Source organism: Centropristis striata, chromosome 22, assembly GCF_030273125.1.
Source record: "Centropristis striata isolate RG_2023a ecotype Rhode Island chromosome 22, C.striata_1.0, whole genome shotgun sequence".
Classification (NCBI taxonomy): Eukaryota; Metazoa; Chordata; class Actinopteri; order Perciformes; family Serranidae; genus Centropristis; species Centropristis striata.
This window is the reverse complement of record NC_081538.1, coordinates 22343711-22363327: the sequence shown is the minus strand read 5'-3', so window position 1 is coordinate 22363327 and position 19617 is coordinate 22343711. Positions and strand designations below refer to the sequence as shown.

At 41.0% G+C, this 19617-nt stretch overlaps 1 protein-coding gene across 2 annotated transcripts; it reads left to right on the top strand.

The window, feature by feature from the left end:
* Window positions 1-42: 42 nt before the first annotated feature.
* Window positions 43-18953, top strand: nup37 (nucleoporin 37). 2 transcript variants are annotated; one of them, XM_059326081.1, is made up of 10 exons: window positions 43-196; window positions 2147-2343; window positions 2426-2547; window positions 7375-7447; window positions 7684-7778; window positions 14159-14249; window positions 16746-16927; window positions 17024-17074; window positions 18564-18657; window positions 18747-18951. In XM_059326081.1, exons 2-10 carry the CDS (start codon window positions 2188-2190, stop codon window positions 18858-18860), a joined length of 978 nt encoding a protein of 325 aa, XP_059182064.1. In that variant the 5' UTR covers window positions 43-196; window positions 2147-2187; the 3' UTR covers window positions 18861-18951. The 2 variants fall into 2 exon arrangements, with proteins under 2 accessions (XP_059182064.1, XP_059182065.1); XM_059326082.1 differs by lacking the exon at window positions 43-196 and adding an exon at window positions 484-633 and having other exon boundaries at window positions 18747-18953.
* Window positions 18954-19617: the final 664 nt, after the last annotated feature.

Below are 19617 nucleotides of genomic sequence, written 5' to 3'. Positions count from 1 at the left end.
AAAATATAATTATACGTTATACATCAACAATATGCTGATATATTACGACGTGGTTTGGACTTTTTAATTTACGTCGTGGGAAATCCCCCTTGATAGTTCTATCAAATGGTACATTCCATGTCGTACCCGGAAACAGCTTGAAAACATCTCCAACGCGCGGATCATTTGATTTCAAGGATCTTTTGAAAATAAAGTGGTAAAGTATATCAGACAGTACTTTATTCTGAAACGGAAAATACTCTCATGAGCGAAAGTGGTTATTAAGTTCTTAGTCAGAGCGTAAAGTTGTTAAACGGGCAGTCTAAACCCTTGTTTGGCTAATTGTTAGCTAGCTTTGCACATACAGATAGCTGTCACGTTGTAGCTTGTTGCCGGGGTGACTCATTACCGTTATGTGTACGTTAACTTCAGTAACATGAACACAGGAGCTTTGAATTTAACGTTAGCTCATTCAAGATAACGTACACAATAACGCTAGTTTGCCCAAATAAACCAGGAGCCGTTTAAAACCTGCCTGTGTTATTTTATTATTATCAGTCAAACCTCTGACTCGGCTCCAGCTAAATCTGAATTTGAGTTGTGCGTTATCTCAAATAAAGCACTGCTTGGTGTGTTTTAAAATGTGCCGAATTGGTGAGTGACCAATATAGTTTAGTAACAATACTACACATGCCCTCCTTAGTTATCGTCACCCTGTTAAATTAATCGTCTAACTCATTTTCTAACTCATTGTCTCACTCAAAAAGGATGTAACAAAGGATGGCTATTGGCATAGTAATAACACTGTGTGTAAATTATATAACTTAAGAGAAAAAAGGCAATTTTTTGAACATGCCTTTGTGACTTAAGCAAGATATGGTAACACTTTATTTTGAAGGTGTCTACATAAGAGTCACACAAGCCTGTCAGAAACATGACATGACAAGTATCATGAGCATTAATGTTACTTCAAAGTGTCATGAATGTCCATGACACATCCCATGTCATGTTTATGACACGCTCATGTCACTCTTATGTAGACACCTTCAAAACAAAGTTTTATAATGTCTTGCTTAAGTCACAAAGGCATGTTAAAAAAATTGCCTAGGTCACATTTTATTTTGACTTAGGCATAATAAATCTGCTTAAGTCACACACTTGACATAGGCCATTATCTTAAAGGGGTAAAATCACATGATCTGATCAACTGAGGATGTAGGCGATTTTATCATAGATGGCCGGTGTCATGAGGACATCATTTAGCAAAAAAACCCTAATTTTGACAAAAAATGACTTGGGCGATTATTTAACAGTGTGACGTTATGTATGCAGAGTTAACTCTTGGAAAGTAGCAGATATTTGAATGAGGTTTGGTCTGACGTTCATTCCAAGCAGCACCCTGACAAAATCCAGTGCATGCCTTGTGAACGTTTCTGATTTCTCTGTCTTACTTTGTTCCTCAGAGGTTTTGATAGTATTTGATTTAAGACAGCCAAGGTTATAGATTAGATTTCCCTTTTTAGAGCAGTCTCCGTAGCTTTTCTTCCACTATAAATTATGTCTCCACATAAAACAGTACTTGAAGTCCTGCTCCAGCTTTAAGTGAATGGATATACAGTCATGGAAAAAAATATTAGACCACCCTTGTTTTCTTCAATTTCAATTTCCTGGTGCAACTTAAGGTATAGGCTTTGTTTGGACAAATATAATGATAACAACAAAAATAGCTCATAAGAGTTTAATTTAAGAGCTGATATCTAGACATTTTCCATGGTTTTCTTGATAAAGATTTTGGTTATTATCAAGAAAACTATTATTATCAAGAAGCTCCTATGAGCTATTTTTGTTGTTATCATTATATTTGTCCAAACAGATGTACCTTTAGTTGTACTGGGCATTAAATGAACAAGGAATTGAAGAAAAAGGGTGGTCTTATATTTTTTTCCATAACTGTAGGTACAATCTTTAATCATTGATATGCAATTCTGTATTGTGACATTGATATATTGCAATATCGTATAATCTGTATTATCTATTAGCCTATCTTAGCTCAGCTAAGGTGATTTATTGTGCAAATTTTATTCTTTTTCACAGTGATAAACATTCTTTTTGTTGATGACCATTAGACTAATGAATCTCTGTCCTCTTTTATTCTTATGTATTACAGTTGAAGCTCTGATCTGAAGTCAGCTTTATTAAGACGCCATCATGCAGGAGGACTCTAGCCGCAGTCCCACTTACACTGTGACATGTGAGGACTATGTTCATGTGGTTGAATTCAGTCCTTTCAGCTCTGGTACCCCCGCCTCTCTCCTGGCCTACGGTGGAAACCAGTATGTGGTCGTGGGCACCTGCCTATTCCAGGTTAGAGACACAGCTTCACACAACCTGGTTCACCTGCAGTATTGCCCAGTATATCATATTCTGAATGCATTCCTTCCCACAGGAGGAGGATATGGAGGTTGAGGGAGTTGAGTTCAATGTCCTTCGAGCTTTCCATCATGAACTGCGTGTCGATGCTCTTGCCTGGAGCCCAGAGTCCCGGCTCGACAGGATACCCATTATAAGGTACTGCTACTTTGCTTCCAGCACCTTTTGGTCTGGTGATAAAATGTCGTCATCAAAATGCATGATGCAGGACAATATAGTGGTAGTGTCTGTATATCTTGAGTAGATTTTGCTGCATTATTGTTTCAGCATCAAAATACCAATATATGCACATGAAAGGGTCTAAACGGTCTAGATAAAAGAACACTCTAGATTGGCTTCTGAACCGCTACCACTGTCTATTTCACAAGGTTAATGTGTGTGTATTTTCTGCCTTCCAGATTAAAATAGTCAACAATATGGTCTATGAAAAGCTTGTTTTAAAGCTGATAACCCCCCACCAACACTTGGCGCACTACCTTTTCAATCCTTTCTTTCTGCTTTTTGCAGTACCACAAAACATCCAGTGTACCTTGACAAAAATAGAGGCACCAGAATTCCCACTTTAATTGATTACCTGCTAAAATAACAATTATTTAATTTGGCAGATGCATTTATTTTCCATTTGGGCAGTACAAGGCCTCGAGGTTAGGAACTGGGCTTGTACCCTCTCCCCCATGCAGCTCTGCAGTAATGTGCTGCCCACTGCTCCTTGCACGTGTTCACTTGTATAACAAAAGAATGGGTTAAATTTCCCATTGTGGGAATAATAAAGTAATAAATCTTAATCTTACACATGCATCAGTTGTTGGCTAGGTATTGGTACTCAATTATTTTACGGTACTGACCAAAACAACACAGTACCAAGTAGCATCAAAAATTCTCCAGTCCAACTCTACCTGCATTTGATCTTTCTTGTACCCAGATCAAGAAAAATAATGACTCATTGTGTGGTTTTGCTCGCAGCCCGTCATAGCAGGCGATTTAATGCAACATGTGATTGCCCCACTACCTCAGCAGCAATTCAGTGTGCTGAGATGCCACCAAAAAGGTCAAAATCATTCCAATACAACAGGCTTGTGGTGACATTATACGCAAGTGAATACTTCCAATCCCATGATTAGTATCAAATGACGTCTGTTGTGTCGGTATACCCAGCCCTAATCATTGTGGGTTTAGTGTCTCGCTCAAGAACTCTTTGACATATGAGCGGGAGGAGCTTCATGTGATCGTCACACCCCTCTTCCAGCTCAGCCTCTCATACACTGTGTGAAGTGGTACTGACATATTTGCTGAATCAGTTTAACTAATGAACTTACTGACACAACTGGCTGTTTTTAATATAATATGGTGTTTATGGTGGGACATCTGCAGCTCTAGTGCCCCCTGTTATGTAAGAGTTCATCATAATAGGATTAGGAGGTGTCCAGGTGTCAAACTTCACTCCCACATCAGAAACCTGACATCTGCGTCTTTAAACACAACAGTGTAATTATTCACACACACCCTTCTTGTGACCAGAACAAGAGGCAGTTGTAGAGAAAGCAACGCAGCCACGCTGTGTGAAAGTAGTCATCACCGCCTCTCACTGTCACGCTGCAGCTGCCAGGATGTGAGCCAAGTTATTTCAGGTGGCCTTGGACAGGAGGGAAGTAGCCTAACTGTAGATTGTTAGAAAGCAAGAGTTTCCTCCTAATTGGAGCGGTGGATGGGAAGGTTCCACGATCCCCCCGGAGGTGTTTAGGCTTTCTGTAATTGAAAAGGAAAGGCAGCGATAATTCCTGGCCTTCTGTGGTTTACTCCACAGGGCCCTCGAGCCAGCGCTGTGACGTGCGCACATGTTATTGCGCTGATGACTGCCCACTCAGGTTCCATCCCTCCCTTCGATCTGCACGTAGCCGTGCCTTCCAGGAAAAGTACAACGTTCTCACGGGCTTGCCTTGAGTAGGGGCCCAGAGAGAGTGAGAGAGATGAGGGGAGAAGAGGGGGCTCGAGCTGCAGCGCTGCCACCAAACACCACAGCGGCTTGTAATTGAGGCTTACTAAATCCTACAAAGACCAGACACTCTACTGACTTCCACAAAACACACAGATTTTTCACTCTTTACAGTCAGAAATGACTTTATTTTACTTTGCAATCTACAGTTCTGCAGCACTACATAAACCAGTTTACTGCTTTTCGAGGATAAAAAAACGTGCTGAGGCAATGCTGACAAACAGTCTTCCCCACCAGACAAGTAACAGCCTAATTTAATTACATCTTGGTCTCTGCTATTGCACACATGTTGCGTCTGCACAGCAACCGACCAATCACAGTCCTTCTCGGAGCAGATTTGTTCAGTAGACGATGGAAAAAAATCAAGCTTACAAGAAGTGAAGAAGAGCTGTTGTGGAAAGAAATGTTACATCTGCTATTTGGAAGTATTTTGGTTCAAAACAGACGATGTGAAACAAAACAACAGTCGGGACTTTTTTCTTTCTACACAAATGGAGGTCAAGCTAAATAGCTACATCCACAGTATTTTTTTGATATTATATAACTTTTTTACATGTTTCTTTCTAGCATTTTAATACACAGAGATTCAGGCTACCCCCCGCTGTCCCACTCCAAACTTTACAGATATCATGAACAAGTAGGAGTCACTAGTGTTGTGACAAGAATAAGTTCACTTTCACATATAAAGTCTGGAGGTCTTGATTCACGCGAATCAAGACATCGCTTCCATACTGAGCTTTATTAGGAGCACCAAGCATTGTGAACAAATGTCACACTGTTGACACCGTCCATCGTCTATTGGACAGAATATGTGAGGATAAGAGCACTTTTTTTTTAAAGTCACAACTTCATTGTATTGTTAGTGGACCATTCTGTTGCTAAATAATTTGAAGACTGTGTGTAGACACAAGCAGCTGTGTTCTGTGATCATCTGACCATATTTTGATATGAATCTCTACTTCATCATTAGAGCATTTCTGTCCACGAGACCTTTTCTAAGCCTGCTACTACAGTGCCTGGTCTTGATTCTCAAATGGACGCCCAGATTCAACCCAGAATGCTCTGTGTTTGGTTCACTTCCTCCCTTTGGTTCGGACTGCGTTCTCATCTGCAGCAAACCGAACTCTGGTGCACTTGGAACCGAGACCTCCGTTTTTTAGCGGACCAGAGTTCAGTTCTTTGGTCAGCACCAGAGTTCATTTGAGAGTTCACACCAGCAAAAAACAAATGGACTATCAGACAAAATGCAGGTTCTGGTGTGAAAGCACCCTAAGAAACCTCACCGGCATCCAACCAAGTCCACAGTGAGATCACTAGGCTTTGAAGCCAATTTCATATAGTTGCCAAACTGTGGAATCACATCTTCAGCAGGATAATCACATGATGCCATGGGGCCCAAAAATACTTTTCTCTGTTGACTTTCTTCGGGCAAAAACCAGTTAATACATGTTCTTTAATGTCACAATCCCCACAAAAGTACTTGTATCAGAATTTGATTTGTTTGGTCCGATCTGGGTTATTTTGTACACGGAAGTTCTAACTATTTTGACTTCATGCACCATTGAGCAACTTTCATAGGAATGACTGAGGCTCCACCTTAGAAGTTGTATCCAGTTCTTTTTAATACACCAATACTTCCCACTCATTCAGTCAATTCACATCTTCAGCCAAGCTGAAGATACAGTGACTGGGATTCAATCCGTCCCTTAGGTGTTAGGCCACAACTGCTCATCCTCATTTAGTTAGTTATGTTTATGACATTTTGGAAAATGTTGCCTGAAGTCTTATCGTCACAAGGTTGCCAAGAATCAAGGGGAGACGCCACAAAGTCACAGTGGCTGGTTCATATTTCGCAAACAAGATATAACATGTCAATTGTTGACCTTTAGAGGTTCTTCCAGGCAGTTTTTTCGAACTTTAACTTCTTTGTTTCTGGTTTTCATGCTTAGTTATACTAATTGACTCCCAGCTTTAATGCCAGACATGTGATTAGCAGCAATATTTTCATGTCGGAGAGCAAATAGATAAATACATTTTTTTTTCACGTGCAAGGCCTCAGGAGTCAACTGTTGCTGCAAGGTGCTTCAACGCTTAAAGATATTCCCAAGAGGGTTCTCCTGTTTGCCTCAACTTTGTGTTTTCAGGTCGCTGTTGAGGTGTACTTTGTGGTGAGATCATCTAGAAAGGTTAAACTCTCAGTTCTGTCTTGTGCTTAAACAATAATCACAGTGCTCAACAACAACACAGCTGAAGTTCACTGGTCCTGAAATTCAATGTTTCCCTTTTAATAGTGACTTTATTGTACTTCACAAGATTGTTGGAGATCAATAAAGAAAATGGCTTTGACATTAAAGTAGAAAAAAGCAAAAAGAGCCAGAATGTGTTCCATGCTTTACTCCAAAGTACAACACTAATTTGTAGGGTTAGAAGGCCTATCCTAATATAATCTAATCTACTGTAGCAGTAATACCCCGAAGCACGTTAAGGGTGTTTGTAGTGACATCATGCCAAATCCATCTGTGCCTGCGACTGAAAATGTGTGAACCGCTGTCTGTTTATTCTGGTGATATGTGTGTGTTTTTCTTGTCATAAGTGAGTTAGTGTAATTGTGTGAATAATTGCAGGCACTGGTGTATACTACGACTGATTAGAGGGAAAGTCCTCTGCCTGGCTCTGCACAGGTTTTTGAACAGAGACATGCGTAAATGCCGTGAGGAATCTTGTTTTTCTCTGTGTTTATCTTGGCGTGCAATTAGAATCTCCCTGGCAGCGTTTCTACTGATCACTGTCCAAGTTTCTACCACACACACTGACACTCTCATCCAGAGGTGTCAGTCTGGGCGGCTGCAGGCATGCATGTAGGAAGAGATGTCGTCTGTCATTGGGCCTGTACAGTCTGACTCTGTTTTGATGTTCTCTCTTTGTTTGTTTTCACATCCTCCCTTTCTTTTCCTCTTCCTCTCCCTTTGCAGATTTTGCACTGCTGCAGCTGACAGAAAGCTACGCCTGCTGACTTCTGATCTTCAGGATAGGCATGAAGTCAAGGTAGTGCAACATCTGGAGCACATTGGCCAGTATTGCGCTTGTCAGTTGGCATCAAACTTTCTCTACTTAGCACTGGCATTTGGTACTTAGTGATACAGGAAATGTAGCCGTACACGCAGAAAGCAGAGCTGCAGCCAGTTTAGTAAGCCCAATTTGCTAGAAAATGCTAATTTAACATTTTATCGATCAAGTATTTGCCGTTTCTGTTTACATATTGTTTTTCTCTGCTGTCCTAGGTGATGGAGGGCCACACCAGCTACATTAACCATTTGGTGTTCGAGCCCACAGAGGGGAAACAAATTGCTTCCGTCAGTGATGACCACACTTGCAGGTCCAAACCATTTTATTTCTGTGTGTGTACGTGTGTGTTCCCAGCTTCTGATTTTCAGTTCTGTTCTCTGTTAATGGTGCAGAAAGTCCTGACTGTGTTTCCACAGTGAAACATGATGCTAAGCACAACATGCTCCGGTGTGACTGTGCGTAAGCACAGAGCTGCTTTGTAGCTTTTCTAGCTAATTGGTTAAATATGGAAATCCAATTAGCTGCAGAAAGATTTTCCTTTCTAACGGGGACCTATAACAGGGTCCCCAAATTTTCCTTTTCAATTAATGCTAGAGGAGGGAAAAAGTGTGTCAGTAGCCAGGGTCACCTCAGGGTCACCGCCCCTCTACATCTGCAGGCTCGTTCTTCTGCAGCATGCAAAGCTATGTTGCTATACTCGGGTCTTTTCTTATAGTGTCAATGTACAGCAAATGTATACAATCTTTATTTTCATACTTTCAGATTTGAACCAAAAGTTGGAAGTTTAACTAGTTAATTATCAGTTAACCTGCAGATTATTTAGTCAATTAAACATGGTTAGAGAAAAATGTTAGAAAAGAGTGGAAAATTTGCATCAAAGTTTTTCCAGAGTCTAAGGTGATGTCTTCAAATGCCTTCTTCTGTCTGACAAAAAGTGCCACATCCAAAATATTCCATTAACAATGATGCAAAACAGAGAAAAAAAATCATCCAGTTTTTTAATTTTCAAGAAGCTGAACCAGAACAATATAAAGTTTAATTTGGGCTGTCACAACCAGTTTTTTATGAATGAAACAAAACACGCATTTTAATTTAATCAGTGTCACCTAAACACATGCTGCCATAAATGATAGAAGCATCCATTGCCAAGCGGTCACACTTTGACAGTCACCAGTTTGATGATTGTCCTGTCCTGCTCAGTGCCTGGTCCCACCACATTAGGCCATCTGAGTCTCCTCCACTCCCCGTCCACTCTCCTCTTCCCCATGCCTCCGCTGACCGGCCAGAGAAAACAGGAGTGCGCTCCATCTGCTGAAAGATTTAAATTCTGTCATGTTGAGAAAATATGGGACGCCGGAGGAAGACAGAGGCGGAACAAGGGATAGATCAAGTTAACAGGAGAGGACCTTCCAGTCAGCCCACACAAACTGAGCCCCGAAATGAGAGGAGGAAACTAGTCCTGCAGAAAGGGAGGGAGCGGAGTGTTTGCCTGCATGTATAGGCTCATGACCTCTCCATCACTCTGTTAGGTTTGGCAGCAGTGCCTCTACTATAAGTTTGCTTAGCTTTGTCATCACTGTCCCCTGCCGTTGTGGGAACTCGGCTTTTGCCAACATGCAACCTGACGCTGCAGCATCTAGGTGGGGAACCAGACTCCACTCCCTCTGGGGAGTTTACATTTGGTTCATGTAGTCTAAACAGCTCATGGTATCAGTATAGTTGGAGCGGGGTCAGTCTGTGGGGAAACTGCCACCTAGGGATCACAAGGCCACACTGCAGGATCCTGAGGGGATTTGGGGTTGACTGAGTTCGCAGATGAACTCAGGACAACGCACACCTGCTGCTGCTGCATTATGTATATGGTTTAAAGCATTTTGTTCTGTTCTCACTGATAATCCGTCGGTTTTTCTCAACCTCTTATGTTGTGCACGGCAAACAAATTAGAACAGCCTGATATCCACGCTTTCAACCACCTCAATCTTTCTTGGACTGACGTACCCCCACAGCCCTATCTAATCAACTCAAGTACCCTGTGATGTTCTAAAGATGTTCTTATGAATAGATTAGAAACTGGATCTTATAACCACCACCAAGCAGGTTGTGTTTGAGGTTTGGCTGGTGTGTCTGTTTGTCAGCAGGATTACAGAAAAGCTCCTGGCTAGATTTGCATGAAACTTGGTTGGAGTGTGTAGCATGGGCCAAGGAAGAACCTGTTACATCGAGGAATGGATCCAAATCACAGAGAGAAAAAAATACTAATTATTTTTTAACATTATTTAACATTGTGAGTTAGGGTATGGCCTGGACAGAGATCTGCACTCTTTTACTGCCCTTCTACTTTAAAACTATAATTGTATTTTGAAAAAGTATTCACTTTATTATAACAAATTGTCAATATTTAGGTAAATGGTTGTTTTAGCCATTTGTTATCCATTACTTAAGCAAACTATTTAAATCATTAATCCATTAACTTTAGCTGTTTGAAGCACTTTTCATCACTTCAATAGGTTTCAGCTATTACTTACTTTTAGGAAGCATTATCTATTTCAGCCATTAGCTATTTCTTTTAGCTATCTGTATCAACTTACCATTACTTTAAGCAATCAGTATCTATTTCAGCCATTAGCCATAAGTTTTAGCTAACGTTAGCTGTTTCAAGTGTTTAGCTATTACGTTTAGCAATCTATTTAACAACATAAGGTTATTAGTTGTATCTAAAATAAGATGTTTGAACTGTTAAGCCATTACTTCAAGCTAACCTTTTATTTTCAACTATTTATCGAGCAATTTGTATTTCAGCCATTAGTGGTTACTTTTAGCGTTAAATGTTTCGGCTGTTTAGCTACTACTTTTAGCTTTCTATTTAATAACATTTAGTTATTAGTTTTATCTCAAATCAGCTGTTTCAACTGTTTAGCAGTTACTTTTAGCTATCTAGTTCAGCCATTAAGCTTTTTCTTTTAGCTAACATTATTTTTTCAACTATTGATCTAGCAATGTGTATTTAATTAGCCGTTTAGCTATCTATTTTAGCTATCACCTTTAGCTTACGTTATCTGTTTTAAATGTTTGGCCGTTACATTTAGCTAGCGACTTCAACCATGTAACTACTATTGTTTATCAAGCAATATCTATTTCAATCATTACCGTTACTACCAAAGTTATCTGTTTTAACTGTTAATTAAAAGTATGTGGCTTAGCAGTTGAAAGCTTAAACAGTAGTTTAATGGCTAAAATAGCTTAAAATAAATTATTATCTATTTAAATCACTTATCCATTACTATAAGATTACTATTTGTTTTTATTTGGTATGTCTGAGTAGCTTAGCCTGTTGGTTACTAGTAGTGCATATATTTTTACATAATAAAATAAATTTCAAGTTTAGCAAGTTCACAATCTTTCAACCACACACAAGTTGAAGAGCCAAACCTGTTCATTTGTATAAATTTGTCTTTACTCTGCATTATAAGAGGATCCCTGAACTTGCCAGGTGTATAGAGGAAAGAAGCCAAACCAATAAGTATGTCAAACGTCTCAGTTACTCTTTCAACAGCAGAAGTCTGGGGTTTTTAAAAGCAGATAATGTTAGATGTCAAAATAAAAAGTCCTGTTGGTGAAATAGATGCTGATGCAAACATTGTGCACCTCAGCCAGGGCGACCCTGTGATGGGATTATATTGTTTGACTTCCCGCTCTCTCCCTCCAGAGAGTCACCTCCGATTATTTACTCTGCTCTCTACAATAAATCAGATCACGCAGTGCTAACGGCATTTCCCGTTTCCTCCACTTATGGGAAACATTGACAAACCGTAACGCTCCAGCCACGCTGTTTTCTCACTTAGATAACACAATACAGGACTTCAGATGTCCTTTTCAACTCTGTTGTACATGGAATCGAAGTGTTATTGCTTGATGTAGTGTTATGCAATTACACAGTGTTTTATCAGAGGCGGTCACGCGTGTTTTCGTGTCTCATGTCTTTCACCTCGTTTGGCGAAGGTTATGTTTTTTTGGGGAGCCGGTGCTCTCCGTTTGAAGGGCAGAGTGGTTGACCACAGTTTGGCCGTTGGTGGTGTAGCGTGCAATTGAGCTCTGCTTGGCTAGTGGTCTGAAAGAATAGGGTTTAGTCGTTGTTTTCCTGGTGTGGTCTGGGGGTTTTTCTTTTTTTTTCTGCTCAGCCTCACTCATGCTCCACGGTCGAGGCTCTGGCTGAGTCTGCACATGGGCAAAGGAAAGAAGCCCAGAGTTTCGACCGGGTTCTATCCTGCTGCAGGGGAGATGAGGCAGGAAAAGTTGAGTGTTTACTGAGGTCTTCATCTGAGACGGGGCATATCCTCCCCTACACCGCACCACTGAGGACATCAATCTCTCCAACAACACACTTGACATTTAGATGGTCTTTGGAGGTACTTTTTGGGCTTTATTAGATGATGTCTTTTGCATGACCTCATCAGTCAGCGCCTTCCCATGCTTCACAAGCGTTTGTTTTATATTCCCGGAAACACTTGCAGCCCCCCACCCCTGTGCCCCCATCCCCACCTTTTCTTCTCATTCAGATGTGGTTAACCGTAGATCCAGGTCTCAGGACCCGCAGTTCTCTCCATCCAAGTGATTCATTACATCCGTGGTCTCTCTCGTCTGCTTTTACTATCATGTGTCTTATTTAATTTATAATCGGCTATTATTTAAATGAAGTTTGGTCATAATCCTCACACGAGCTTTGGTTCTTGGTTGGCGTTCGCCCCTCGGTTTCATTTGCACAAAGTAGGATGCCGTTCAACTTCTCTCCCCTGCTCTTCCTCAACTGACGTGCATCCTGCTGCCCTCTCTCTACTCCACAGTAAATGAATGGCAGCGGGCCGCCCACAGCGAAACATTGGCTGTAATGTGAGTGGAGCGTAACGCCGACTCAGGCGAGGGTGATGCCCCCCCCCCCCCTCCTCCTCCTGCCCCTGCTATCATAGCTCAATGTAATGTGAGGCTGGCGTTTTCCCTGAAAGAGGAGTCCAGCATTAGTCTGTCTGTCTTCAGAGCTCAGGACCCAAATCTGAGAAAAGAGCCCTTTTCCCTGGAAAAACACGAAGAACCCTGTTCATCACTTGCGCACAACAAGCAGAAGTTAGATCAATTTAGAGCAAACATGAAGTCGGATGAACACGTGTCCTCTTTTATTTCCACATTCTCTGGGCTAAATTTTGGCAAGAGGAAAAACTGGCATGGCCACTTTCAAAGTGGTCCCTTGACCTCTGACCTCAACATTTTTAAATGAACATAGATTCTTTATGCACCCACGAGTCACCCCTTTACAGACATGCCCACTTTATGCGAATCGCAGGCAGTTTTGGGCAAAACTATGCATTCTTGCATGAAGTATAAATGTAAATATTTCCCTATTCTGAAAATGGTGCATTTGAATATTTCTGCATACTGGGATCTGTCTTGGAATGCATAAATTGGGTATGACTGGAAAGCTGAGACTTTAATGACCCCAATTGTATTCATGCATGAGCATGTTAATCCTTGGTAGCATTTTAATCATAGTGAGACTGTTGAAACTTGACCTCACTGTATAATATCACCTGTTGTGACCTCTAGGATGATCACAGACACAAACTAGAGACTTAGAGCATTCAGAGGTTATTGACAGTATATTGACAAAAAGCGGTTTCTCAGCAATTTCAGAATTAGAAGTGCATTCCATCCAATCGCCAAAAAATGAAGTTTTTGCAGAAATCTCCAAAATGTCAAAAGGTTTTGATAGCAAGTCACATCATGTGTTTTTTTTATGGGGTTGCTCAATGTCTTCGTGGCTGGATGGCTCGATGTGTTATTTTGGAGGGATGTCTGACCTTTTTTTTTTTAATTCTTGCTGGTAAAAATAGTAAAAATTATATTAGTATTAATTATATTAACCCCAAATTTGCCGTAACAGCTTGTAATATTCTAAGCCCTTATACACTCTGTACTATAACATTTGAATAGGCCTAACCATAGCATAATTATAACTATATTTATGACTAGAAAGACTTGACACACAGGTGCTGAGCTGAATCTCAAAGTAATCTTCAGGTTCTACTTCTATGTGTCGTCTACTGTTACCTGCTATCTCCCCCTAAAGATCCATTGTCACCCCCTAAAAAAGACAAATGGTCCATGTGTTCTCGAAGGGTTAAGGATATTTGCGCACAAGGTAATGAGAAGACTTATATCTGTAAGGATTAAGGCTGAATGTGTGTAACATTTGGGCCGACATTACCTCCTGAAAATGAGCTATGTCATTTTGTCTTGAACCGAGCACCACAGAGAAAGAAAACCCTGGGAAGGTGAACTCTTTTCAGATATTATGTAAGCTTCTCAAATGCCAAATGCCGATGCTATTTTTGGAACTGCACTAAAACCCCATCTTTGTTGTTAATTAAGTGGATTTTGTTTTGGATTTTAAGCCAAGAGCGGTTCACACATCAAGTCGAATCAATCTGTAACATTACTAATGAGATCTGATTAAAAGTCCTATGTTTGTTACCCCCTTCACAATAACCTGAGAGCTAAGAATTCTCACAACTCTGTCAGTTTATAAGGAAATAGTTACTTATACTACTTGGATTTTGCAAATATAATATCAGTAGCAGTGCACTGACAGCATACAGTCATTTAGTCTCATCTTTTATTTATTTGTATCTATCTCTCCAGGGTGTGGGACCTGGATGGAAATGAAAGCACTTCTCTCAGACTTCGCTCGCCTGGCATCAGTGTATGCTGGCACCCAGAGGAAGCCTTTAAGGTAGGAGGGGTTTGTGTCGGACACATGCTCATATTCTGAGGACAAACTTCATGCTGTTTTCTAGTCATGTAGTGAGGTGTAAATGTAACTTTATGTTCAATATCTCAGGGTGTTTGTCTCAAGCCCAGGGGTGATTCGGTTGTCCCAGATGACTTTTAGCAGCAGTCATTTCACCTTTTTGTGACTCATTTATTAACCTCTGATGCTTCTAACCTCATTCAGGCATCTTTAACGCTATCCAACATACCTGATAATTTCACAAGTGGTCAAATGAGCCCGATTTAAGATTCTGCCCAACCATAAAATGGAAATAATACTGTGAAATAACCTCCAATACAATGTTTCCCTACCGCCACTAGGAGTCGCCAAACCTTTATGAGATGCTGCGAGGAGTTCTTTATTTTAAGGGGTGTTAGACAACTCTTAAAAATTACATAGTTGGCTTATACCTCAACATTTCATTAATTTCTTTCAATGATACTAAATTAAATTGATATTTTTAAGGTTTGGATTATCATTTAAAGGAACACTCCACTGTTTTTTCATATTAAAACATGTTATTCGGTCAAGTAAGACGAGTTGATACAGACCTCTTGCGTCTCAGTGCGCGCACTCAATCGCCCTGGCGCGCGGCGCCACTTGGCTAGCACTTAGCTTAGCCCAGTTCATTCATTAGGATCCAAACAGATGGACAGTTAGAAGCGACCAAACTCCTCCACGTTTTCCCTATTTAAATACAGCTACACGAGTAGTTAAACGACCAAGTATGGCGACACAAAATAAAACGTGGCGCTTTTCTAAGCGGATAAAAAGGATAATTATAATGTATGGCGGAATAGCACTTGGGAGCACTTCGACTCGGCGCAGTAATATCATCACTCCTGAAAAAATCTTCTCACCCTCCCTCTCTGTGAAACATGACGGTACTATATACCTTCTGCTTGTTATCGCAACCCTTTACAATGCACGTTATAACCATGATTGTTCACAAATATCTTCCTACAACCTGATACTTCTGTCAGCTCTGCTCGAACTACTACTCCTGGTGCAGCTCACGTTGGTTCTGTTGACGGAAGTGAGAGGGAGCGGAAGTGAGAGGGAGAGGGAGGGGGAGAAGATTTTTCAGGAGTGATGATATTACTGCGCCGAGTCGAAGTGCTCCCAAGTGCTATTCCGCCATACATTATAGTTATCCTTTTTATCCGCTTAGAAAATCGTCACGTTTTATTTTGTGTCACCATACTTGGTCGTTTAACTACTCGTGTAGCTGTATTTAAATAGGGAAAACGTGGAGGAGTTTGGTCGCTTCTAACTGTCCATCTGTTTGGATCCTAATGAATGAACTGGGCTAAGCTAAGTGCTAGCCAAGTGGCGCCGCGCGCCAGGGCGATTGAGTGCACGCATTGAGACGCAAGAGGTCTGTATCAACTCGTCTTACTTGACCGAATAACATGTTTTAATATGAAAAAACGGTGGAGTGTTCCTTTAAGATCTAAACTTTAAAAACAGGATAAGGGCACAGTCATCATGTTTCCATTCCAACAAATTTTGAAGCCAAATTCTTGAATGTTGCATTAAAGAAAATGCCATCAACTGGTTTAGAGCAAATAAACAACGCTGCATATACGTATTTTGGTCAGAAGATGGCAGTGTAATGTATTCCTGTAGGCTAATCCGTCAGTAAACAGGAAAAGAAGTAGAGAATCGTCAACAACTTTGGCCACCCACGAGAGACAATGGAGAGAAGTTTTCAGGAATTGGATTCAATTGGGCAACTTATAATTGTTCTTTCATGTCAGAGAAAACAGCTGATCACTCATATAAGTTAAATTTTCACTATTTCAGAAAGTGTTTCCATCTCCTGTTTAGTGCATTAACAATTTTTCCGAAAAAGACAATAATCCACCTTTTATGCACATTTTCAAAAGTTTCCATTAAGCTTTTCTCGTGCAAATCTTCAAAATGCTTATAGAAACACAACTAGTGAAGACCTCATCACAAACTACATTCATAGACCTTTTCTGTTAAACAGCCTGGTACTGCATTAGAAAATAAAAAAAGCCCGAATAGAACATTGACCAAACTTCAGGGAGAAGAAAACACTGAATTTGTCATCAAAATGAAGTAGTCCAACCACATCTAAAGCCAAAAGCTGCTGTCATCTTGAGAAGGGAAGGATGTGATAATCGTCTGCTTTTTCAGTCATTCTCTTCTTGAAGGCAGTCATAGAGTTGTAGTCATTGTAAAGCCTTGAGAGAGAAGTTCAAGCCCTGCACACCTGGAATGTACGGCCCTGACCTAAAATAACTCCATGACTAGAAATATAAAGCAGGTCAACAGTAAACTTGATAATATAAATGTTCAATGATTATGACCATTGTATTGCACATTATGTCTTTTTATATGAGAAATTTGTAAGGATTGTGATCCAGAAAGGAGCTGAAATGGATGCCGGGCTATAGATATAACTTTAAATGACCCGTCTGTCCTCTCCAGTTAATGGTGGCAGAGAAGAAGGGAACTATTCGCTTCTATGACCTGGTGACCCAGCAGGCCATTCTGTCACTGGACTGTGGTCAGTCACCGCTCATGACGGCCGACTGGTGCCTCACAAACACGATCAAAGTCGGTGCCGTTGCGGGCAACGATTGGCTCATCTGGGACATAACTCGCTCCAGGTAACTGGGGGAGAATTCAGTGGGTCATACACTATTGATGCTGCATGGTGTATTGATTTATGATGATGGAGTTTAACTTGTTTTTATCCTTTGCAGTTACCCACAGGAAAAAAGACCAGCCCACATAGATAAAGCACGGTTATTCAAGTAAGAAGAATGTATTCTGCATCTTTCTTTAACTGTTGTAAGGCTTAGTGTTTTTTATTTTTCACCTTCTTTGCCCATAACTAAGAAACTTATTCTGTAATTTAGCCTGGATTTCATGTCTTTCATGCATCAAAAATTTGCCATTTCAAGGCCAGTTCAGGTTTTCATGAAGTGGGTTTTGTATGAGGTACTTTTCCATATTTAGTGTATTACCAACAGTAGATGAATGTTGGCATGATTCCAGTTTGGAGAAGCAGGCCAGAGTACCAACATGAAAGCTAAGCCATGTGCTGCTGTGGTTGGAGGCAGAAGCAAAATGTATTGTAGCTGCAAAAGACATACATATATCGCTGGATTTAGAATATTTTTACCTGTTTACCTTGTCGTCAACACTTTCCGACGGGAAACTGAAGCTGTTATCAATGCTTTTGTCAAAAGCCACCAGACTCCATTGACAAAAACATAAATTTTTACCTCGCAGAACATCAGGGTTGCTGCCTCAATCAGTTCGTTTGTTTGTGTTACTGTGTAACTTTGGTGAATCTGAACTAATCTTTTAATACACCAAAGTCACACAATAAGACAAACAAACAAAAAAATCATGGCAGCGATAGACCAGCAATGCCCATGTTCTGTGAGGTAAAATTGCTGTTTTTGTCAATGGAGTCTGGTGGCTTTGACGAGAGCATAGAACGGCTTCAGCTCTCCTGCTTAAACTCTAGCAGCAAGATAAAGTGTTAAAAATATTCTAGGAGGCGTACACTTCATATAGCGTACTGCTGTGGACAGAGGCACTTGTTTGGTGGGAAACTGTAGCAGTTATCTATGTTTTTGTCAAAGCCACCAGACTCCATTGACAAAAACATCAATTTTATCTCACAGAACATCAGAGTTGCAGGTCTACTGCTACCTCAATCAGTTAGTTTGTTTGTGTTACGGTGTGACTTTGGTGAATCTAAACTAATCTTTTAACGCACCAAAGTTGCACAATAAAGCAAACAAACCAACCAATCATTGCAGCAATAGACCAGCAATGCCCAAAGTTCTTTTAGGTAAAATTGCCATTTTTGTCATTGGAGTCTGGTGGATTTGACGAGAGCATAGAAAGGCTTCAGTTCCCCATGCTTAAACTTTAAGAGAGCTGTCTGACGGCAAGATAGAGTGGTAAAAATATTCTAAATATACAGTACACTTAAACCTACATAGAATTTTAAGGTGGCCAAAATACATTGAGCTGCTGCCTCCATCCATAGCTGTACATTGCTTTGTAGGCTGCTTCTCTGAACTGGTGGCGTGCTGACTGCCATCTACTGTAATACACTATAAACGGATAAGTACCTCATACAACCCCAGAATCCAAACTGTCCCTTGTGCACGCAGTTAAAACATTTTCATATGGATTTGTATGGATCGTCAGTTGTTTTCGATGTAAGAAAGCTGATTTAGTTTAACAGGGTGATGACATTTAAAGAGATGTTGTTCTCCTCAGGTGGTCCAGAGCCAATGAAAATCTCTTTGCCACCACGGGCTGTCCTGGAAAGATCTCTAGTCAGTTACTCATCCACCATCTTGGCCACCCACAGGTGAGCGAGATGCTTTTCACAGTCCCGATCATTATGTCTTAATGTTCTCCACAGCTCCAGTCTCATATCACACACTGATCTTGTTACAGCCGGTGATGATTGGATCGGCCACAGTGGGATCAGGCCTCAGCTGGCACCGGACGCTCCCGCTCTGTGTGATTGGTGGTGACAGGAAACTTTGCTTTTGGATGACTGAAATGTAGACATCTGCGCAGCACCTTCCGCGGTGCGAGTCCAAGAAAGTGTTTCTATTCTAGTAAATGTCCAATAAAATAAATATTTTTCTGAGTATGTGCCGAGTTTGTATGGAATTCCGTGGAAATTGGCCACGTGCTTGAGCTTTGTTCTTTTTCATTCTGACTACCCCTTCAGGTCAGCTGCAGATAAACAGCAGGCTGGTCGGGTCTCTGCGAAGAGCTCATTTTTCTTGTCTCTTAAGAGTAAGTTACATCAGCTGTCTGTTATGTCCTGCCAAGAGAGCTGTACTTCAAAGGCATGCACGGAGGCGTCGGTGCCAACTCTCCGCTTCACCAGTCAACATGATCATCCTACTACAGGTGTTCTCTCTCTCTCTCTCTCTCTCTCGCTGTCTCTCTCTGTCTCTCTGTCTCTCTCTCCTGTTTCTCAATTTTCTCACTATCAATAACAGGCTCTGAATCATATCAATAATATATCTTTGACCGGGCTGTTCCACCTGCTGTGGAGCACAGAAAATCCACAGGAGGGTTAGGGTGAGGGAAAAACTAGGAGGTCTGGCCGTGCTCCAGCTGTCGGAGGGGTGACCGGGGGTTGTAAGTGTAATCATAGGAAGAGCTTTGGGAAGCTCGGGAGCCATTTCAGGTCATCTCCAACTCTGTGACATGCAAAGTGAGCCGCTCGCGAGGATGCGGGGAGAGGAAAGGGATGCGCATCACCTTACCTTGGCGAATAATTATCAATGCTCCACAGACCAAACATGGA